The 24782-nt window shown below is 40.2% G+C and overlaps 1 protein-coding gene across 3 annotated transcripts in view; it reads right to left on the reverse strand.

Moving 5' to 3' along the window:
• Positions 1–24782, reverse strand: part of nes (lysophosphatidylcholine acyltransferase 3 protein nessy) — a 98383-nt gene that overhangs the window by 17129 nt on the left and 56472 nt on the right. The window contains exons 8-9 of one of the 3 annotated variants that reach the window (XM_071665161.1): positions 13267–13411; positions 8589–8738 (exon numbers count right to left, since the gene is read on the reverse strand). In XM_071665161.1, coding sequence (XP_071521262.1) covers positions 8720–8738; positions 13267–13411 — 164 coding nt within the window. In that variant the 3' untranslated portion in view covers positions 8589–8719. Of the gene's footprint in view, positions 1–8480; positions 8739–13213; positions 13412–24782 lie in introns of those variants that run through there. The other 2 variants (XR_011713128.1, XM_071665162.1) reach the window with 2 other exon arrangements.

The following is a 24782-nucleotide window of genomic DNA, read 5'->3' on the forward strand; positions in this document are numbered from 1 at the left end:
TGTATAAATGACAGCGGTAACAAGGACACTAGAAGGATAATGTGGAGCAGCAGGGAGTCACTGACAACTTAAACATGCTGAGGGGAATTACATTTTCTTGGGTTAAAATCCTTTTTTTTCTCCTGCTTTTTTTTTTAACTTGACACTACTTGTTATTACTTGCCCCCTTCACCGATGTTCCCATTTGTTCTCTTGTCTTACGCACGTTATTTACCTATTTCCCGAACATCTTTTTATTCTCCCTAAAGTTTAACGATATTCTCTTGCCCCAATTCTCATTTGCTCTCTTTTTCAACCCTTGCACCTTTCTCTTGACACCCTGCTGCTTTCTTTAATACATCTCCCAGTCATCTGCACTCCTTCCTTGCAAGTATCATCCAAATGCCTCTCTTTTCTCTTCTAACAACTTTACTTCTTCATCCCACCACTCACTACCCTTTCTAATCTGCCCAATTCTCATGCAACATGCATCTTTTGCTCAAGCCATCACTGCTTCCCTAAATACACACATTCCTCACCAATTCCCCTCACATCATTTGCTCTCACCTTTTGCCATTCTACTCTCAATCTCTGCTGGTACTTCCTCACACAAATCTCCTTTCCAAGCTCGTTTACTTACTTATCATCATTATCATTATCATTAATATTTTCTTTATTATACTTAATTGCCGTCTCCTGCCTTAGCAAGGTCGCGCAATGAAAAGACAAAAGAATGGCCCAACCCACCCACATACACATGTATATACATAAACACCCACATATACGTATTCATACATTTCAACCTATATGTACATATACATACATATATATATATAGCGTGGGCTATGGATAGAGTTGTGCGCAGGAGGGTGGATGTGCTGGAAATGAGATGTTTGAGGACAATGTGTGGTGTGAGGTGGTTTGATCGAGTAAGTAATGTAAGGGTAAGAGAAATGTGTGGAAATAAAAAGAGTGTGGTTGAGAGAGCAGAAGAGGGTGTTTTGAAATGGTTTGGGCACATGGAGAGAATGAGTGAGGAAAGATTGACCAAGAGGATATATGTGTCGGAGGTGGAGGGAACGAGGAGAAGTGGGAGACCAAATTGGAGGTGGAAAGATAGAGTGAAAAAGATTTGTGTGATCGGGGCCTGAACATGCAGGAGGGTGAAAGGAGGGCAAGGAATAGAGTGAATTGGATCGATGTGGTATACCGGGGTTGACGTGCTGTCAGTGGATTGAATCAGGGCATGCGAAGCGTCTGGGGTAAACCATGGAAAGCTGGGTAGGTATGTATATTTGCATGTGTGGACGTATGTATATACATGTGTATGGGGGTGGGTTGGGCCATTTCTTTCGTCTGTTTCCTTGCGCTACCTCGCAAACGCGGGAGACAGCGAAATTCCATTAATATTATTCATATATTACTATGATAACTTAATATAAACAGTATAAATATATTATATATATATTTTTTTTTTTTTATTATACTTTGTCGCTGTCTCCCGTTTGCGAGGTAGCGCAAGGAAACAGACGAAAGAAATGGCCCAACCCCCCCCATACACATGTATATACATACGTCCACACACGCAATATACATACCTACACAGCTTTCCATGTTTACCCCAGACGCTTCACATACCTTGATTCAATCCACTGACAGCACGTCAACCCCGGTAAACCACATCGCTCCAATTCCTCTATTCCTTGCCTCCTTTCACCTCCTGGTTTTGGCCCCCAAAACAAAACCATCCTTTTCCCCTCCAAATTTTCCCTCTCCCTTTTTCTTCCCCTCCCCCTTTTTTTCCCCTCCCACCTCCCACCCAAACCCTTCAAACCCTTTCCTCTCATCCCCCCTTTTTTTCCAACACTTTTTTACCCTCTTCTGCCTCTCAAACAATTTTTTTATTTTTAAAAAATTTTTTTATTACTTATCTGTCCATATTAAATAATAAAATTTTAATTTTTTTTTTTCTTTTTCCTGGCCCCCCCTTGCAGGAAAAAAAGTTTGGTTTTGGCCCCCACCCCCCCCAAAAAAATTACAACACAAAAAACCCTTTTTTTCCCCCTTTTCGGTTTTCTTTTTTACCGACCGTTCAAAATGGTTTTTTATTCAACTATGAAACAGTCAACACCGTATTATACATTCTGCTCCAATATATCAAACTCTATTCTTGCCTCCTTTATACCTCCATGCATGTCAGCCCCGATCATTCCACAAAACTTTTTTCATCCATCTCTTCCACTCCAATTTGTTCTCCTCTTTCTTGCTCCTCCACCTCGACAAATATCTCTTGGTCAAATCTTTCCCTCACTCATCTCTCATTTCCAAAACTTTCAAAACACACTTTTCTATACTCAAACAACGTTCTTTTTAAATTTCCAACATTCTATTCCTTACGTTCTCAACTTCGATCAAAACTATAATATATAATTTTTTTTTTTTTTTTTTTTTTACTTTATGCACTGTCCTTCCGCGTTTGCGAAGGTAGGCAAGGAAACAGACGAAAGAAATGCCCAACCCCCCCCATTACATACATACACCACCCACCCAAATATACTCCATACAAAGCTTTTCATGGTTTACCCCAGACGTTCACATGCCCTTGATTCTAACACTGCACTTTAACCCCTTTATACCACATCGCTCAATTCAACTCTATTCCTTGCCCTCCTTTTCCCTCCTGCATGTTCAAGGGCCCCGATCACACAAAAATCTTTTTCACTCCATCTTTCCACCTCCAATTTGGTCTCCTCTTTACCTCGTTCCTCCACCTCGACAAAATATATCCTCTTGGTCAATCTTTTCTCTCACTCATTTCTCTCTATGTGCCAAACCATTTCAAACACCCTCTTCTGCTCTCTCAACCACGCTCTTTTTATTTCCAACACATCTCTCTTACCCTTACGTTACTTACTCGATCAAACCACCTCACACCACACATTGTCCTCAAACATCTCATTTCCAGCACATCCATCCTCCTGCGCACAACTCTATCCATAGCCCACGCCTCGCAACCATACAGCATTGTTGGAACCACTATTCCTTCAAACATACCCATTTTTGCTTTCCGAGATAATGTTCTCGACTTCCACACATTTTTCAAGGCTCCCAAAATTTTCGCCCCCTCCCCCACCCTATGATCCACTTCCGCTTCCATGGTTCCATCCGCTGACAGATCCACTCCCAGATATCTAAAACACTTCACTTCCTCCAGTTTTTCTCCATTCAAACTCACCTCCCAATTGACTTGACCCTCAACCCTACTGTACCTAATAACCTTGCTCTTATTCACATTTACTCTTAACTTTCTTCTTCCACACACTTTACCAAACTCAGTCACCAGCTTCTGCAGTTTCTCACATGAATCAGCCACCAGCGCTGTATCATCAGCGAACAACAACTGACTCACTTCCCAAGCTCTCTCATCCCCAACAGACTTCATACTTGCCCCTCTTTCCAGGACTCTTGCATTTACCTCCCTAACAACCCCATCCATAAACAAATTAAACAACCATGGAGACATCACACACCCCTGCCGCAAACCTACATTCACTGAGAACCAATCACTTTCCTCTCTTCCTACACGTACACATGCCTTACATCCTCGATAAAAACTTTTCACTGCTTCTAACAACTTGCCTCCCACACCATATATTCTTAATACCTTCCACAGAGCATCTCTATCAACTCTATCATATGCCTTCTCCAGATCCATAAATGCTACATACAAATCCATTTGCTTTTCTAAGTATTTCTCACATACATTCTTCAAAGCAAACACCTGATCCACACATCCTCTACCACTTCTGAAACCGCACTGCTCTTCCCCAATCTGATGCTCTGTACATGCCTTCACCCTCTCAATCAATACCCTCCCATATAATTTACCAGGAATACTCAACAAACTTATACCTCTGTAATTTGAGCACTCACTCTTATCCCCTTTGCCTTTGTACAATGGCACTATGCACGCATTCCGCCAATCCTCAGGCACCTCACCATGAGTCATTTTTTTTTTTTTTTTTTTTATACTTTGTCGCTGTCTCCCGCGTTTGCGAGGTAGCGCAAGGAAACAGACGAAAGAAATGGCCCAACCCCCCCCCCCCCCATACACATGTACATACACACGTCCACACACGCAAATATACATACCTACACAGCTTTCCATGGTTTACCCCAGACGCTTCACATGCCTTGATTCAATCCACTGACAGCACGTCAACCCCTGTATACCACATGACTCCAATTCACTCTATTCCTTGCCCTCCTTTCACCCTCCTGCATGTTCAGGCCCCGATCACACAAAATCTTTTTCACTCCATCTTTCCACCTCCAATTTGGTCTCCCTCTTCTCCTCGTTCCCTCCACCTCCGACACATATATCCTCTTGGTCAATCTCTCCTCACTCATTCTCTCCATGTGCCCAAACCATTTCAGAACACCCTCTTCTGCTCTCTCAACCACGCTCTTTTTATTTCCACACATCTCTCTTACCCTTACGTTACTTACTCGATCAAACCACCTCACACCACACATTGTCCTCAAACATCTCATTTCCAGCACATCCATCCTCCTGCGCACATCTCTATCCATAGCCCACGCCTCGCAACCATACAACATTGTTGGAACCACTATTCCCTCAAACATACCCATTTTCGCTTTCCGAGATAATGTTCTCGACTTCCACACATTTTTCAAGGCTCCCAAAATTTTCGCCCCCTCCCCCACCCTATGATCCACTTCCGCTTCCATGGTTCCATCCGCTGACAGATCCACTCCCAGATATCTAAAACACTTCACTTCCTCCAGTTTTTCTCCATTCAAACTCACCTCCCAATTGACTTGACCCTCACCCCTACTGTACCTAATAACCTTGCTCTTATTCACATTTACTCTCAACTTTCTTCTTCCACACACTTTACCAAACTCAGTCACCATGAGTCATACATACATTAAATAACCTTACCAACCAATCAACAATACAGTCACCCCCCTTTTTAATAAATTCCACTGCAATACCATCCAATCCTGCTGCCTTGCCGGCTTTCATCTTTCGCAAAGCTTTTACTACCTCTTCTCTGTTTACCAAATCATTTTCCCTAACCCTCTCACTTTGCACACCACCTCAACCAAAACACCCTATATCTGCCACTCTGTCATCAGACACATTCAACAAACCTTCAAAATACTCATTCCATCTCCTTCTCACATCACCATCACTTGTTATCACCTCCCCATTTACGCCCTTCACTGAAGTTCCCATTTGCTCCCTTGTCTTACGCACTTTATTTACCTCCTTCCAGAACATCTTTTTATTCTCCCTAAAATTTAATGATACTCTCTCACCCCAACTCTCATTTGCCCTTTTTTTCACCTCTTGCACCTTTCTCTTGACCTCCTGTCTCTTTCTTTTATACTTCTCCCACTCAATTGCATTTTTTCCCTGCAAAAATCGTCCAAATGCCTCTCTCTTCTCTTTCACTAATACTCTTACTTTTTCATCCCACCACTCACTACCCTTTCTAAACAGCCCACCTCCCACTCTTCTCATGCCACAAGCATCTTTTGCGCAATCCATCACTGATTCCCTAAATACATCCCATTCCTCCCCCACTCCCCTTACTTCCATTGTTCTCACCTTTTTCCATTCTGTACACAGTCTCTCCTGGTACTTCCCCACACAGGTCTCCTTCCCAAGCTCACTTACTCTCACCACCTTCTTCACCCCAACATTCACTCCTCTTTTCTGAAAACCCATACTAATCTTCACCTTAGCCTCCACAAGATAATGATCAGACATCCCTCCAGTTGCACCTCTCAGCACATTAACATCCAAAAGTCTCTCTTTCGCACGCCTGTCCATTAACACGTAATCCAATAACGCTCTCTGGCCATCTTTCCTACTTACATAAGTATACTTATGTATATCTCGCTTTTTAAACCAGGTATTCCCAATCATCAATCCTTTTTCAGCACATAAATCTACAAGCTCTTCACCATTTCCATTTACAACACTGAACACCCCATGCATACCAATTATTCCCTCAACTGCCACATTACTCACCTTTGCATTCAAATCACCCATCACTATAACCCGGTCTCGTGCATCAAAACCGCTAACACACTCATTCAGCTGCTCCCAAAACACTTGCCTCTCATGATCTTTCTTCTCATGCCCAGGTGCATATGCACCAATAATCACCCACCTCTCTCCATCAACTTTCAATTTTACCCATATTAATCGAGAATTTATTTTCTTACATTCTATCATATATATATATATATATATATATATATATGGGGGCTGTCGTTTCATGCATTACAAATGACAGCTAGAGAATGGATGTAAATGAATGTAGCTTTTGTTGTCTTTTCCTGGCACCACTCTCACTAATGCAGGAAAAAACAATGTAGCTTTTTGTTGTCTTTTCTTGGCACCATCTTACCAAGAAAAAATATTACACACACAAAAAAAAAAAATCTTTTATTTCCTCCATTTTTTCTGGTTATTGCTCTTTTTTACATCTGATTCACTGAGTGATGCAAAAATGGATTTTTGGTGAATTTCTAAGGCATTATGAAGCATACAGCATCACCAAAACATATATGTATGTTATTTCATTTCTTGGATAAGGCAATATGAATCATCAGAATGCTAGCATATATATCTTGGATGACACTTTATGAATCTATGGAATGCTAAAGCTTGATTCCATTTCTTTCCTATGCTGAACTAACTAATAAATGCTGGGAGCCTTCATATGAAGACTTACATAGCAAACGCCAAGGGTCATCATATGAGCACTAATGTTGGTAGGTTTTGTTTAGATTCCTCTACAAATAATCTGACATTCATACAGCTGCTGATGGTTGCCCTGCTCACTTCAGGAGCTTATTCCAAAGACTACTATTCTCCTAAAACAATTTTGAATTGTACATACTCATTAAAGTTAAAGTATACATATGTGTAAATAATACATATAACTAGTTCCAAGTGTCATCAGTAAATTTGAATCACGAGGCTCACCCCCAATGTACCTTCATCCACTTCCTTCCTTCCTTTGCCACCACCAGGTGATTTATGCATTAACTTTACCATTATACTGTATCCTATCAAGTTATGCTGGCTCACATTTGTATTTATTCATTACATTCATATGTACTTTCACAAATAGCAATGTGTCATCAACGAATTCTCTCACGGGGCTCATCCCCAAACTAATCTTTTGCCCGATGATCAAATGCATTAATTTTAGGGCTATACCACAGCCATATAAGTTGCGTTATCTCACTTGTTTGTAAACATTCTTTACTTTTTATGCAATGTTTTTTTTCATACTAGGAAACAGAGAATTTCAAAACTTTTTTTTTTTTTTTTTTTTTCCCAAAAGAAGGAACAGAGAAGAGGGCCAGGTGAGGATATTCCCTCAAAGACCCAGTCCTCTGTTCTTAACGCTACCTCGCTATCGCGGGAAATGGCGAATAGTATAAAAAAAAAAAAAAAAAAAATATATATATATATATATATAATATATATATATATACATATAGATATATATATATATATATACACACATGAAAATATTCATAATTGCTGCCTTCATCCATTCCTGTTGCCAACCCATTAGGAAAAGACAAAAAAGACCACATTCAACTCATTCTATAGCTGCCATGTGTAATTTTTATTATCATCATTATTATTATACTTGATTGCTGTTTCCCGCATCAGCGAGGTAGCACCAGGAAATAGACAAAGAAAGAATAGCCCATCCACTCATATACACATATATATACACAATTTCAAAAAGTACCATGCAAAGATCTATAAAAAAGGTAACTTGCAAAAAAATTTAAATCTGGTGAGATCTGACCTTAAACTATGTTTGATCTACTTGGTGGATGCAAGGAAAGTGACATGGAAACAGAATGGTGAGCTGAATGGTCTAACTACATTTGGATGAGATGGAAGTGGCACACCAGAAGGTCAGACTCCCCTCCCTTCTATACCCATATGACTTTTCTTTCCAAAAGATCTGCTTGTTGGACTCACACACATCTTGTTGACAACCAAGAAGGCTAAAGGGGAAAAAGCTCATGAAATGATGAGATATTAGTATGAATTCAAGAAACTTACCATACTCACATCAAATACTTAATTCTTTATCTGTTTAATAATCATGAATATCAATCATAAATATTCAGAACAACTTATAATGAATATCTAAAAATCAATCAATCACAGCTTCTTTCACTTTAACATACACAAATACCACACTTAATAATACAAGAAATCATCAATATGTGATTCTAAATATGATGTTAAGAAATAATAATAATCATCATCCTTAAATATCATAAGTAGGCATAAACAAACATTCACAGAAGTTAAACAAACATTCACAGAAGTTAACAGTTATCAAGTAAAAATGAAACTAACTTGGAGCATACAGATCAAGACATTTACCTTGGCTTAAATTTTCCATTACTAATGAGGACATTTACTGTAAAGTAGTCCAAGTTCATATTTTCATCCAATACTATATATGCATTAAGTTATCTAACACCAGGAGGAAAAAGTGCATGAAAGCAAGCTATAGTGTTAGCACCTACTTACTGGGCCACCCAAGCATTTGTATTAGTGTTGAAGGAAGCAATCATGTGCCCAAAAGTAGTGGCCCCCTCGTACAGTCCGATCTTGACATTAGCACAGCCGTTCCATAGGCAGTTGCCATTTGCGTCCTTACCAGAGTACGAGAGGCCTACAAGGGTGGATGGGAGGGATCTAGTTATTTAGGCGGACAGGGATATAGAGAAAAGTCAACAGTGATACTAAAAGCAGTATTAAGGCATCTATTGAGGAATCAATGTTTAAATGTAAAAGTCACCTGTGTGAGTCAAAACAGGGAATACAATACACATGATTATTGTAACAATAATTCACTGGACCTCACAAGTAACCAGGAAAGGGGAAGGAATGATTAGAGATGAATAAAAAATTGGAAATGGGAGTAAAAACTCACTGACAAGCATGAAAAAACTTTGCTGTAAATCATTATTTGGACTGCAGTGTCTGGTGTTTGCCTATATCCTCTGCAACAGCCAAGAGTTATTCAAGACAGAACACATTATGACATAAATGTTCAGCTTCGTTCAATTAAACAGTACAACATTAAAACACATTTTTTTGTAAAGAATTTCATTTTACTGCTTTTCCTGTTCAAAGTCTCTCCACGTTATGCAAAAACTGGTTGCAGTCAGCCACATTAGCAACTACAAAATAAGTATGACTAAAGGATGAGATGAAAACCAGACACTGCAGTCAGCAGCCTGCAAGGCAGTGGGTGCACACTTGTGATGTGCATGCATCCCAGGCATAGCAGGTACCAATCTATCATAACGGTATAAGCTTTGCAGCTTAAAGAAGCAGAAATCTGAGGGATAAAACAAAAAGGGAAGGTCAGCAAAGGATATTATATTTCTATTAATCTAATGTATGAAAATAATCAAAATATAGCTATGAGGATGGTTTCAATAAATATTCTATGAATAACTCTGGCAGAGATGTGAGAGCACAAAGCTACTGAAACCCAGGTTAAGGAATAAATCATTATCATGATCAAAACAGTTCAAACTGAGGGACCATATTATTCAGTAATCCATATGACATATATCACCATATGAGGCATCTAACTTCCAATGCTAAAAAAAAAAAAATACCTTTCCACTAAGCCTGAGATAATTTTGAGAGATCATCATCATCATTGCGGACCACTCAGTCCTACAAAGTATATCTCTAAACAGGAAAAAACTTACAAAACATTAGTAATTTGGCATTTTATTCCAGTCTATCAATTTCAATGCAAATTATCTCTTATGATTTTAACATTAAAAAATGGATAGCAGATCATTCACTTTAAAGTTTTAATGGATGTTCTTCAAAAGTACCTATCAAGCAAATCTATATTCCAAAATCACACAGCAATCATGCCTTTGAATACAGATCTAACATTCATCTTCAAAATCATAATTTAGACTATTACAACACATATTACAATCTGAACAGTATCATATCATGCCTGCAAATCAAATGCTGTCAAAGAACATGTGGAGAACAAATATCTGACAATTTCTAAACAACCTCTCTGTAGTTCTATACATTCTTTAAAGTTAACTACGTAAAGCAATCACATGCTTTGCATGTACTATAAACACCCAAAAGTTACCAAACTGATAGACCCTCTCTACTTCTTTTAACATTTTTTTTTTCATACTATTTGCCATTTCCCGCGATAGCGAGGTAGCGTTAAGAACAGAGGACTGGGCCTTTGAGGGAATATCCTCACCTGGCCCTCTTCTCTGTTCCTTCTTTTGGAAAATTAAAAAAAAAACATATCTACTTGAATTAAGAAACCTGAACTATACAGATAAAGAAATTTCATCTCTGCACCCAATCACAGCAAAAAGGTGACCTTATACTTCAGCAACAAAATCATCTGATGGCCTATCAAGTGTGCACTTTTCCCTTATAACTGAAAGAATATTTCTGTTTGTGGTGAGTCATCATATTTTTGCAGAAGCTGCTGCAAAAACTGCACTTCACTGCATAGTTTTAAGTCAGAGGAAACAAGTGAGGAAAAAAAAATTGTGAAACAGCCCTACTGCTAAAGAACCACCCCTAAAACTGAGAGAAAACCACATTTTCACTATCATCCACATATTACAATTAATCTACTGAAATATGTAATATGACTGAGTTCATGTAAGAGCATGATTGCAGTACGCAAAGAAAAGAGTTGACCGGATGCAGATCAAAAGTGTCAAACTGAAATATTTTAATCACACGAAGATTCTGCAGTAAAACTTTAAAAATTTTCTGATGAATTCTACCTGCTGAGTAGACTACCATATCAGTGAAATAGCTACCAACTGCTTGCAGTATGAGCAATTAGATTTTTAAAGCATGTATAAAAGGAAAAAGTATTGTCTGATAAAATACTCACATTAAAACTACATGGAAAAACAGTAAGGGTACAGGTTACATGAAATTAAAGAGTTGGGACCGTAGCAATCTTTGAGTTATATATATATATATATGGAAATGAGGAGAGAGAATGAGTTACATAGATACAAGGTCCAACTGAGGTGGTCTGGCAGAGAGAGAGAGAGAGAGAGAGAGAGAGAGAGAGAGAGAGAGAGAGAGAGAGAGAGAGAGAGAGAGAGAGAGAGAGAGAGAGAGAGAGAGAGAGAGAGAGAGAGAGAGAGAGAGAGAGAGAGAGAGAGAGAGAGAGAGAGAGAGAGAGAGAGAGAGAGAGAGAGAGAGAGAGAGAGAGAGAGAGAGAGAGAGAGAGAGAGAGAGAGAGAGAGAGAGAGAGAGAGAGAGAGAGAGAGAGAGAGAGAGAGAGAGAGAGAGAGAGAGAGAGAGAGAGAGAGAGAGAGAGAGAGAGAGAGAGAGAGAGAGAGAGAGAGAGAGAGAGAGAGAGAGAGAGAGAGAGAGAGAGAGAGAGAGAGAGAGAGAGAGAGAGAGAGAGAGAGAGAGAGAGAGAGAGAGAGAGAGAGAGAGAGAGAGAGAGAGAGAGAGAGAGAGAGAGAGAGAGAGAGAGAGAGAGAGAGAGAGAGAGAGAGAGAGAGAGAGAGAGAGAGAGAGAGAGAGAGAGAGAGAGAGAGAGAGAGAGAGAGAGAGAGAGAGAGAGAGAGAGAGAGAGAGAGAGAGAGAGAGAGAGAGAGAGAGAGAGAGAGAGAGAGAGAGAGAGAGAGAGAGAGAGAGAGAGAGAGAGAGAGAGAGAGAGAGAGAGAGAGAGAGAGAGAGAGAGAGAGAGGTGGAGAAAAAAGGGGTGAGGTACTACCCTCATTTATCATGATTCCACAACTAAGGTTAGCTAGTTGTGGGATCATGATGATTCCCTACACAATGCTCTTTCAGTGCAGTACATTCTATTAATGTAAAACAGTCAAACAGCACACAACTTATCAAATGCACTTTCTGTGCTGAGGTGAACACACAACTTTTTTTTCATGTCAATAATAGTAAACATTTTCTTCAGTCATTCAGTGGAGTTATCACCTATCAGATAGCCTAAGAAATCTATTAAAGATGTATTTCACTTATTTTGGAAATTACTGAACTATGTAATGATCAATAAAATACATGGAGAAATGCAAAAGGCAACTGAAAAGTGCCTAAAATAATTCTGTTTCCTTTTCACATAAACTTTAACAATACTGTTGAAGCTTGTTTCCTTTGCCAAATGCTGGAGGTACGATTTACAACAGTGTGATGAAGTGAGGAATTTTGAACGTCAATTATGGTGTAGTGCACGACAAGCAGTGGCTTTCTGAAAGGACCTTGTTGTACATATCAGATTTTCAATTACAGAAAGTTTGTTCAAATACTGTGGAAAGGAGCAATAAGGTGTGTGCCTCTTTGAACAAATTAAAAATTGCATAGAACTGAAGTAAATCCAGACAGTGGATTTAACCTAGGTAAAAGAACCCTGGGAAAAAAGCTGTTACAGAAAGTAACTATTAATGTAATATGTGTTTCAAATGTGTCATTAAACTGGGGTGTTGAGCCACCACAACTGTTGAGGTTTCACTGATCAAATAAAATGGAATCAACAGCAGAGCATAATCAGGATTGTAGGTTAAGGATGTAATCACATGCAAAAAACAACTTCTAAAGTAACAGTCAGCAAACAGGATGTGGACTTAGTTAAGTCTACAGTTACCAGTTTTGCTGTGCTGTCATATGCACTTGTAACAATGAGTTCCACTAAGCAAAACATACTGATTCTACTGGACTTTGCTCACAAACCAGTTAAGACAGCAGTAGCAGCAAGCAATAAAAAGAGAGAACTGAATCATGCAAAAGCCATTCAGGGACCTATAAAACACTCATAGTGCCATAAAAACATAAACTGCGACTAATCTTACTAAAAAAAAAAAAAAAAAGCCAAAATCAGGATGGAGCTAGTTCTTGTCCAATCTTTTAATTCACTATGTAATGGGGACACACTTGAGATTCAGTGTTACACAGGTAAATGCATTTAAGATATGTATACTTGTCAAATCAAACTTAACATATCTATGAGAATAGAATACTCCAAAGACAATAAAATGTTTCTTCATTAGTAAAAAGACTAAAAAAGATATACAAAATATCAAGAAATAACCCACTCTGAGGACTACATAGTATTAAACTCCCCATTTCAATCAAATTTAGTCTTCCTTCAGTAACAAACCACAACTGGGACCACCAAGATGGGAGTGCAAGGATTTCAGCTGACTTACTGCGCTACCCAGGCATTTGTGTTTGTATTGAAGGATTGAATGAGATGGCCAAATTGGGTTGACCCCTCCCAGAGAAGGACATTGACGTTTCTACAGCCATCCCACCGCATACCTCCAGCAGAGTCCCAGCCATTGAAAGCCAGTCCTGGGGCCAGTAAGATTGTTTTAGCGAAGGACTGGTTGCAAGAATTATTAGATAAATAAAGGTCTAAATGTATAAACGTTATCCCCCCAAAGAAAAAATTTGGTTAGAACTACATTTTACAGATCATATAAGAAAAAAAATTAATAGTTTACATAGATTACAGTAATAAAAAGACATGCACATTCATGAAAAGACTAATAAAAAGCATTCGTCACATATAACAAGTTTTAAGTACTGATTCATATAAAAAGTGATGTACCTTTTCAGTAATTCATATCTGCAAGTTCATTCAAGAAAATAATCACAAAAAATTAAGTGCCTCACTAAATACATATATTATCACATTACCATGCAAAAATCTAACTACATCTGGTTACACCATGCTTATGTGCTATCTAGGTACTAGTATGTTTATACCATTAAAATAGCAAATACATGCACATTATTAACTAATCAAAAATGGGTAGCAAATGAATGTGTCGCAAGAGACTGAATTTATACATGCAGGAAATATGGTCCTTCCCCCTAGAATCTGCAAGGAGACCACATGGCATATGTGGGTCTAAATAAGATGAAGTATTTCTTATCCAAAAAACATTATCAGTTCAGTCGTTTGGTTGATTTACATTTTGTAAATACACCACCGCTTTGGAATGAATACTGCAATAAGACACAAATCCAAGAAGAATGCTATAAACCAAACTCAAGAGTTTTGAAAGACAGAAGGTAGGTAACTAGAAAGCATGATACTGAACCACATACTTATGAATAAATGAATAGCAAAGGATGTAGCCAGTTCAGTGTGGACTCTTTTGAATATAAGACTGATAATAATGGAAACAAGTATGGTTGTGGCTGAGAGTAAAATATAAGTTGAAACAATAAAATATGCAAAGAGCAAGGGAAGCACAAGGAATTTAGAAAAAAAGAAATATAAAACATGTATAAGAATGCAGTGAACCTGCTGTATTAGTTTTAAGTATTATCAACAAAGCAAAAAAATTTTCAAGATAAAATTAATTGTACCTAAAGAATGAAAGGAATAATCACTTTGGAAAATCTTATATTAGATCGCATTGCAAAAAAGGCAGATCCATTATTCATTGTTTACATCTAAATCCACAACCCTAATCTGCCCCTCTTTCCTATACTATGAAATGTTGATATAATTTTACAGAACACATTTCAACTTGTTCATGATTTTTATCAACTTTCTAGTATTCCCTCTACTTCTGTTAGCATAATCTTCATCCTTAAAGAATAGAGACATATGAATTCAGGGGATCCCCAGGTCCAGGGATACAAATACATTGGTGAGAAGAATACTTCCCATGTATTCCCCCCCGAGTTGTAGAAGTTGACTAAAGGGGGTGGGAGGGGGACTGGAAACCCTCCCAACCTTTTTCAATTTCTAAAAGGGGAAACAGAAGAAGGGGTCAAGCGGGGAGTGTTCATCCTCCTTGAAGGCTCAGATTGGGGTGTCTGAATGTGTGTGGATGTAACCAAGATGAGAAGAAAGGAGAGATAGGTAGAAAGTATGAGGAAAGGAACCTGAATGATATGATTCTGAGCGAAATGAAGCTCAAGGGTAAAGAGGAAGAATGGTTTGGAAATGTCCTAGGAGTAAAGTCAAGGGTTGGTGAAAGGAAAAGAGCTAAGGAAGGTGTAGTACTACTCCTGAAGCAGAGTTGTAGGAGTATGTGATACAGTGTAAGAGAGTAAATTCTAAATTGATGTGGGTAAAACTGAAAGTGGATGGAGAAAGACGGGTGATTATTGGTGCTTATGCACCTGGTCACGAGACGAAAGATCATAAGAGGCAAGTATTTTGGGAGCAGCTAAGTGAGTGTGTCAGCAGCTTTGGTGCACATGACTGAGTATTAGTGATGGGGGATTTAAATGTGAAGGTGAGTTATGTGGCAGTTGAGGGTATAATTGGTGTACATGGGGTATTCAGCATTGAGAATGGAAACGGTAAAGAGCTTGTGGATTGGTGTGCTGAAAAAAGACTGATGATTGGGAATACCTGCTTTAAAAAGAGAGATATATGTTAGCATACGTATGTAAGTAGGAGAGATGGCTAAAGGGCATTACTGGATTACAGGTTAATTGATAGGTGTGTAAAAGAGAGACTTTTGAATATTAATGTGCTGAGAAGGGCAGCTGGAGGGATGTCTAATCACTATCTTATGGAAGTGAAGGTGAAGATTTGTATAGGTTTTCATAATAGAGGGGAGAATGTTGGAGAGAGGAGAGTGGTGAGAGTAAGTGAGCTTGGGAAGGAAACTTGTGTGAGGAAGTACCAAGAGAGACTGAGTGTAGACTGGCAAAAGGTGAGAGCAAATGATGTGAAGGAAGTGGGTGAGGAATGGGATAAATTTAGGGAAGCAGTGATGGCATGTGCAAAAGATGCATATGGCAAGAGAAAGGTGGGAGGTGGGCAGATTAGAAAGGGTAGTGAATGGTACGATGAAGAGGTAAAGTTGTTAGAGAAAGACAAAAGAGTGGCATTTGGATGATACTTACAAGGAAGGAGTGCAAATGACTGGGAGATGTATAACAGAAAGCAACAGGAGGTCAAGAGGAAGGTGCAAGGTTTGAAAAAGAGGGCAAATGAGAGTTGGGGACAGAGTATCATTAAACTTTATGGAGAATAAAAAGATGTTTTGGAAGGAGATAAGTAATGTGTGTACAACAAGAGAGCAAATGGGAACACTGGTGAAGGGGCCAAGGGGAAAGTAATAACAGGCAGTGATGAAGTGAGAAGGAGATGGAGTGAGTATTTTGAAGGTCTGTTGAATGTGTTTGATGATAGAGTGGCTGATATAGGGTGCTTTGGTCAGGGTGGTGTGCGTAGTTAAGAGCGAAGAGGTAGCGAAAGCTTTGTGGAAGATGAAATCCGGCAAGGGGGTGACTGTGTTGTTGATTGGTTAGTAAGGATATTCAATGTATGTATGGATTATGGTGAAGTTACTGAGGATTGGCAGAATGCATGCATATTGCCATTGTACAAAGGAAACGGGGATAAAGGTGAGTGTTCAAACTACAGAAGCATATGTTTGTTGATTATTCCTGGGAAATTGTATGGGAGGGTATTGATTGAGAGGGTGAAGGCATGTACAGAGCATCAGATTGAGGAAGAGCAGTGTGGTTTCAGATGTGTGGATCAGGTGTTTAGGTTGGAGAATGTGTGAAAAATACTTAGAAAAACAGACGGATTTGTATGTAGCATCTATGGATCTAGAGAAGGCATATGATAGGGTTGATAGAGATGCTTTGTGGAAGGTCTTAAGAGCATATGGTGTGGGAGGTAAGCTGCTAGAGGCAGTGAAAAGTTTTTACCAAGGATGTAAGGCATGTGTACAAATAGTAAGAGAGGAGAGTGACTGGTTCCCAATGAAGGTCGGTCTGTGGCAGGGGTGTGTGATGTCCTCATGGTTGTTTAATTTGTTTATGGATGGGGTGGTTAGGGATGTAATTGTAAGAGTTTTGGAGAGAGGGGCGAGTATGCAGTCTGTTGGGGATGAGAGGGCCTGGGAAGTGAGTCGGTTGCTGTTTGTCAATGATACAGCTCTGTTAGTTGATTCAAGGGAGAAACTGCAAAAGTTGGTGACTGAGTTTGGAAAAGTGGGTGAAAGGAGAAAGTTGAGAGTAAATGTGAATAAGAGCAAGGTTATTAGGTTCAGGAGGGTTGAGGGACAAGTTAAATGGAATGTAAGTTTGAATAAAGAAAAATTGGAGGAAGTGAAGTGTTTTAGATGTCTGGGAGTGGACTTGGCAGCAAATGGAGCCATGGAAAAAGAAGTGAGACACAGGGTGGGGGAGGGGGTGAAGGTTTTGGGAACAACAATGAATGTGTGGAAGGAGAGAATGTTACCTCGGAGAGCAAAATTGGGTATGTTTGAAGGAATAGTAGTTCCGACAATATCATATGGTTGTGAGACATGGGCTATAGATAGGGTTGTATGGAGGAGGGTATATGTATTGGAAATGAGATGTTTGAGGACAATATGTGGTGTGAGGTGGTTTGATCGAGTAAGTAATGAAAGGGTAAGAGAGATGTGTGGAAATAAAAAGAGTGTGGATGAGAGAGCAGATGAGGATGTGTTGAAATGGCTTGGATGTACGGAGGAGGGTGCATGAGTTGGAAATGAAATATTTGAGGACAATATGTGGTGTGAGGTGGTTTGATCGAGTAAGCAATGAAAGGGTAAAAGAGATGTGTGGAAATAAAAAGTGTGGTTGAGAGAGCAGAAGAGGGTGTGTTGAAATGGTTTGGAAATGTGGAGAGAATGAGTGGAGAAAGGTTGACAAAGAGGATATATTGTCAGTGGTGGAGGGAATGAAAGTGGAGACCAAATGGAGGTGGAAAGATGGAGTGAAAAGATTTGAGTGATCGGGGCCTGAAAATGCAGGAGGGTAGAGAAGTGCAAGGAATAGAGTGAATTGGTACAATGTGGTATACTGGGGTCCATGTGCTGTAAATGGATTGAACCAGGGAATGTGAAATCATGGGGTAAGCCATGGAAAATTTTGTGGAGGATTCGAATTTGGCAAGTAGCTGTGGTTTCGTGCATTTACATGACAGCTAGAGACTGAGTGTGAACAATGGCCCTAGTTTGTCTTTGCTAGCATAATGCACATGCAGGGCGAGGGTTGTCATTCAGTTGCGGGTGAAACAGATGATTAAGGGCAGACAGTATTAATTATGTATTGATATTGTAAACGTGTGTGTGTGTATATATTATATTTAATATATAATGTAACTTGAAATGTATAGGTTATGTAGATGTCATGTCAGTGGACGTGTATGTATAACTATGGATGAGGGTGGGTTGCCATTTTTCGTCTTTCCTTCGCTATTCGCTAAACGAGAAGTGACAAGCGACAAAGATCAGAACGGCCCAAGAGAGGATATTCTAAAGAGTTTCAGTCCTGTTCTAAACGTACTCCTAATGAGGAAATGGCATGTATGAAATTTTTATTATATATTAATATCCTGGGGATAGGGGATTAAGAATACTTCCACGTATTCCCTGGTGTGTAGAATGGACGACTATTGGAAGGGAAGCGGGGGGCTGGGAATCCTCCCCTCTCGTTTATTTTTTTTTAATTCAAAGACGGAACAAGAGAAGGGGGCCAGGTGAAGTTATTCACTCAAAGGCCATCCTCTGTTCTTAACGCTACTCGCTATGCGGACATATGGCGAATAGTATGAAAAAAAAATGATAGGATATGACACAATTGCATAGGAACGCGCACCTTCATAGACTACAACTCCACAGCAGAGATCGAACCTGAGGACCTGTGGAACAAGGTGGAATCGTACGAGTTGCTGATGGGCCTGGCTAATAGGAAATAACATTGAAACTATTTGTACTCGAAATCATTGTCTCCGTTGGTTGAGGATGGGGTTCACTCGGTTATTTCCAACAGGTGCACATAGCACATGATTTTAACCGACCTATATACATATAATGAAGTATTATAAGTTTAAGTATGTAAGTGGAGATGGCCAGAGGAGCATTATTGGATTACGTGTAATTTTGACGTGCGGCGAAAGAGAGACTTTGGATGTTAATGTGCTGAGAGGTCAACTGGATAGATGTCTGATATTATCTGTGGAGGCGAAGTGAAGATTGTAGGTTTTCAGAAAAAGAAAATTAATTGGTGAGAGGTGGTGAGAGTAGTGAGTTTGGAAGGATACTTTTGTGAAGGAATAACCAGAGAGACTGATACAGAATGGAAAAATAAGAAACAAGGAGTGTAAGGGTAGTGGGGAGGACAGTGAGATGTATAATTAAAGAAGCATGATGGCTTGCGCAAAGATGTATGGATGAGAAGCGTGGGAGGTGGGTTGTAAAGGTAGGAGGGTGGACTGAAATAGATTTGAGGAATATGTGGTGTGAGGTGAATTGATCAAGTAAGTAATGAAAGGGTAAGAGAGATGTGTGGTAATAAAAAGAGTGTGCTTGAGAGAGCAGAAGAGGGTGTGTTGAAATGGTTTGGTCACATAGAGAGAATGAGTGAGGAAAGATTGACAAAGAGGATATATCTGTCAGAGGTGGAGGGAATGAGAAGTGGGAGACCAAATTGGAGGTGGAAAGATGGAGTGAAAAAGATTTTGAGTGATCGGGGCCTGAAAATGCAGGAGGGTGAGGAGTGCAAGGAATAGAGTGAATTGGTACAATGTGGTATACTGGGGTCAACATGCTGTAAATGGATTGAACCAGGGAATGTGAAAGATCTGGGGTAAGCCATGGAAAATTTTGTGGGGCCTCGATTTGGAAAGGGAGCTGTGGTTTCGGTGCATTATACATGACAGCTAGAGACTGAGTGTGAACGAATGTGGCCTCTGTTTGTCTTTTGCTAGCACTACCTCGCGCACATGCAGGGCGAGGGTGTTGTCATTTCATGTGTGGCGGGCTGGCAACAGGAATGAATAAGGGCAGACAGTATTAATTATGTGCATGTGTATATATGTATAAGCGTGTGTGTGTGTATATATATATATATATATATATATATATGTATACGTTGAGATGTATAGGTATGTATATGTGCATGTGTGGACGTGTATGTATATACATATGGATGAGGGTGGGTTGGGCCATTCTTTCGTCTGTTTCCTTGCGCTATCTCGCTAACACGGGAGAAAGTGACAAAGCGACAAAGAGAACGGGGCCAAGAGAGGATATTCACTAAAGGTTCAGTCCTCTGTTCTAAACGCTACCTCGCTAATGCGGGAAATGGCGAATAGTATGAAATATATATATATATATTATCCCTGGGGATAGGGGATTAAGAATACTTCCCACGTATTCCCTGCGTGTCGTAGAAGACGACTAAAAGGGAAGGGAGCGGGGGGCTGGAAATCCTCCCCTCTCGTTTTTTTTTTTTTAATTTTCCAAAAGAAGGAACAGAGAAGGGGGCCAGGTGAGGATATTCCCTCAAAGGCCCAGTCCTCTGTTCTTAACGCTACCTCGCTATCGCGGGAAATGGCGAATAGTATGAAAAAAAAAAATATATATATGAACAAAGTGCATAGGAACGCGCACCTTCATAGAACATACAAACCTCCAACAGCCAGGATCGAACCCAGGGACCCCTGTGGAACAGGTGGGAATGCTACCGCTAGGCTATGGGCCTGGCTAATAGGAAATAACTATTCGAATACTATGTACTCGAATATCCATTGTCTCACGTTGGTTAGCAATGGGGTCTACATCGGTTATTTCCCAACAGGTGCACATAGCCAGCAGATAGCATTTTACCGAACCTATATATATATATATATAAGTATATATAAGTATACGTATGTAAGTAGGAGAGATGGCCAGAGAGCATTATTGGATTACGTGTTAATTGACAGGCGCGCGAAAGAGAGACTTTTGGATGTTAATGTGCTGAGAGGTGCAACTGGAGGGATGTCTGATCATTATCTTGTGGAGGCGAAGGTGAAGATCTGTAGGGGTTTTCAGAAAAAAAGAGTGAATGTTGGGGTGAAGAGGGTGGTGAGAGTAAGTGAGCTTGGGAAGGAGACTTGTGTGAGGAAGTACCAGGAGAGACTGAGTACAGAATGGAAAAAGAAGAGAACAAAGGAGGTAAGGGGAGTGGGGGAGGAATGGGATGTATTTAAAGAAGCAGTGATGGCTTGCGCAAAAGATGTTTGTGGCATGAGAAGCGTGGGAGGTGGGTTGATTAGAAAGGGTAGTGAGTGGTGGGATGAAGAAGTAAGATTATTAGTGAAAGAGAAGAGGGAGGCATTTGGATGATTTTTGCAGGGAAAAAATGCAAATGAGTGGGAGATGTATAAAAAAAAAAGAGGCAGGAGGTCAATAAAAAGGTGCAAGAGGTGAAAAAGAGGGCAAACAAGAGTTGGGGTGAGAGAGTATCATTAAATTTTAGGGAGAATAAAAAGATGTTCTGGAAGGAGGTAAATAAAGTGCGTAAGACAAGGGAGCAAATGGGAACTTCAGTGAAGGGGGATAATGGGGAGGTGATAACAAGTAGTGGTGATGTGAGAAGGAGATGGAGTGAGTATTTTGAAGGTTTGTTGAATGTGTTTGATGATAGAGTGGCAGATATAGGGTGTTTTGGTCGAGGTGGTGTGCAAAGTGAGAGGGTTAGGGAAAATGATTTGGTAAACAGAGAAGAGGTAGTAAAAGCTTTGTGGAAGATGAAAGCCGGCAAGGCAGCAGGTTTGGATGGTATTGCAGTGGAATTTATTAAAAAAGGGGGTGACTGTATTGTTGACTGGTTGGTAAGGTTATTTAATGTATGTATGATTCATGGTGAGGTGCCTGAGGATTGGCGGAATGCATGCATAGTGCCATTGTACAAAGGCAAAGGGGATAAGAGTGAGTGCTCAAATTACAGAGGTATAAGTTTGTTGAGTATTCCTGGTAAATTATATGGGAGGGCATTGATTGAGAGGGTGAAGGCATGTACAGAGCATCAGATTGGGGAAGAGCAGTGTGGTTTCAGAAATGGTAGAGGATGTGTGGATCAGGTGTTTGCTTTGAAGAATGTATGTGAGAAATACTTAGAAAAGCAAATGGATTTGTATGTAGCATTTATGGAACTGGAGAAGGCATATGATAGAGTTGATAGAGATGCTCTGTGGAAGGTATTAAGAATATATGGTGTGGGAGGCAAGTTGTTGGAAGCAGTGAAAAGTTTTTATCGAGGATGTAAGGCATGTGTACGTGTAGGAAGAAAGGAAAGTGATTGGTTCTCAGTGAATGTAGGTTTGTGGCAGGGGTGTGTGATGTCTCCATGGTTGTTTAATTTGTTTATGGATGGGGTTTTTAGGGAGGTGAATGCAAGAGTTTTGGAAAGACGGGCAAATATGAAGTCTGTTGGGGATGAGAGAGCTTGGGAAGCAAGTCAGTTTTTGTTCGCTGATGATACAGCGCTGGTGGCTGATTCATATGAGAAACTGCAGAAGCTGGTGACTGAGTTTGGTAAAGTGTGTGAGAGAAGAAAGTTAAGAGTAAATGTGAATAAGAGCAAGGTTATTAGGTACAGTAGGGTTGAGGGTCAAGTCAATTGGGAGGTAAGTTTGAATGGAGAAAAACTGGAGGAAGTAAAGTGTTTTAGATATCTGGGAGTGGATCTGGCAGCGGATGGAACCATGGAAGCAGAAGTAAATCATAGGGTGGGGGAGGGGGCGAAAATCCTGGGAGCCTTGAAGAATGTGTGGAAGTCGAGAACATTATCTTGGAAAGCGAAAAATGGCTATGTTTGAAGGAATAGTGGTTCCAACAATGTTGCATGGTTGCGAGGCATGGGCTATGGATAGAGTTGTGCGCAGGAGGGTGGATGTGCTGGAAATGAGATGTTTGAGGACAATGTGTGGTGTGAGGTGGTTTGATCGAGTAAGTAATGTGAGGGTAAGAGAGATGTGTGGAAATAAAAAGAGCGTGGTTGAGAGAGCAGAAGAGGGTGTTTTGAAATGGTTTGGGCAAATGGAGAGAATGAGTGAGGAAAGATTGACCAAGAGGATATATGTGTCGGAGGTGGAGGGAACGAGGAGAAGTGGGATACCAAATTGGAGGTGGAAAGATGGAGTGAAAAAGATTTTGAGTGATCGGGGCCTGAACATGCAGGAGGATGAAAGGTGAGCAAGGAATAGAGTGAATTGGATCTATGTGGTATACCGGGGTCGATGTGATGTCAATGGATTGAATCAGGGCATGTGAAGCGTCTGGGGTAAACCATGGAAAGTTGTGTGGGGCCTGGATGTGGAAAGGGAGCTGTGGTTTTTGGCATTATTGCATGACAGCTAGAGACTGAGTGTGAACGAATGGGGCCTTTGTTGTCGTTTCCTAGCGCTACCTCGCACACATGAGGGGGGAGGGGGATGTTATTCCATGTGTGGCGAGGTGGCGATGGGAATGAATAAAGGCAGACAGTGTGAATTTTGTGCATGTGTATATATGTATGTGTCTGTGTCTGTATGTATATGTGTACATTGAGATGTATGGGTATGTATATTTGCGTGTGTGGACGTGTATGTATATACATGTGTATGGGGGTGGATTGGGCCATTTCTTTTGTCTGTTTCCTTGCACTACCTCGCAAACGCGGGAGACAGCGACAAAGCAAAATAAAAATAAAATATATATATATATATATATATATATATATATATATATATATTTTTTTTTTCTTTTTTTTTTTGCTTTGTCGCTGTCTCCCGCGTTTGCGAGGTAGCGCAAGGAAACAGACGAAAGAAATGGCCCAACCCACCCCCATACACATGTATATACATACGTCCACACACGCAAAATATACATACCTACACAGCTTTCCATGGTTTACCCCAGACGCTTCACATGCCCCGATTCAATCCACTGACAGCACGTCAACCCCGGTATACCACATCGCTCCAATTCACTCTATTCCTTGCCCTCCTTTCACCCTCCTGCATGTTCAGGCCCCGATCACACAAAATCTTTTTCACTCCATCTTTCCACCTCCAATTTGGTCTCCCTCTTCTCCTCGTTCCCTCCACCTCCGACACATATATCCTCTTGGTCAATCTTTCCTCACTCATTCTCTCCATGTGCCCAAACCATTTCAAAACACCCTCTTCTGCTCTCTCAACCACGCTCTTTTTATTTCCACACATCTCTCTTACCCTTACGTTATTTACTCGATCAAACCACCTCACACCACACATTTTCCTCAAACATCTCATTTCCAGCACATCCATCCTCCTGCGCACAACTCTATCCATAGCCCACGCCTCGCAACCATACAACATTGTTGGAACCACTATTCCTTCAAACATACCCATTTTTGCTTTCCGAGATAATGTTCTCGACTTCCACACATTCTTCAAGGCTCCCAGAATTTTCGCCCCCTCCCCCACCCTATGATCCACTTCCACTTCCATGGTTCCATCCGCTGCCAGATCCACTCCCAGATATCTAAAACACTTTACTTCCTCCAGTTTTTCTCCATTTAAACTCACCTCCCAATTGACTTGACCCTCAACCCTACTGTACCTAATAACCTTGCTCTTATTCACATTTACTCTTAACTTTCTTCTTCCACACACTTTACCAAACTCAGTCACCAGCTTCTGCAGTTTCTCACATGAATCAGCCACCAGCGCTGTATCATCAGCGAACAACAACTGACTCACTTCCCAAGCTCTCTCATCCCCAACAGACTTCATACTTGCCCCTCTTTCCAAAACTCTTGCATTCACCTCCCTAACAACCCCATCCATAAACAAATTAAACAACCATAGAGACATCACACACTCCTGCCGCAAACCTACATATATACATATACATATACATATACATATATATATATATATATATATAGGTCATACCAAATCATCCAATGAAGAGAT

Source organism: Panulirus ornatus, chromosome 9 (assembly GCF_036320965.1).
Source record: "Panulirus ornatus isolate Po-2019 chromosome 9, ASM3632096v1, whole genome shotgun sequence".
NCBI classification, from domain to species: domain Eukaryota; kingdom Metazoa; phylum Arthropoda; class Malacostraca; order Decapoda; family Palinuridae; genus Panulirus; species Panulirus ornatus.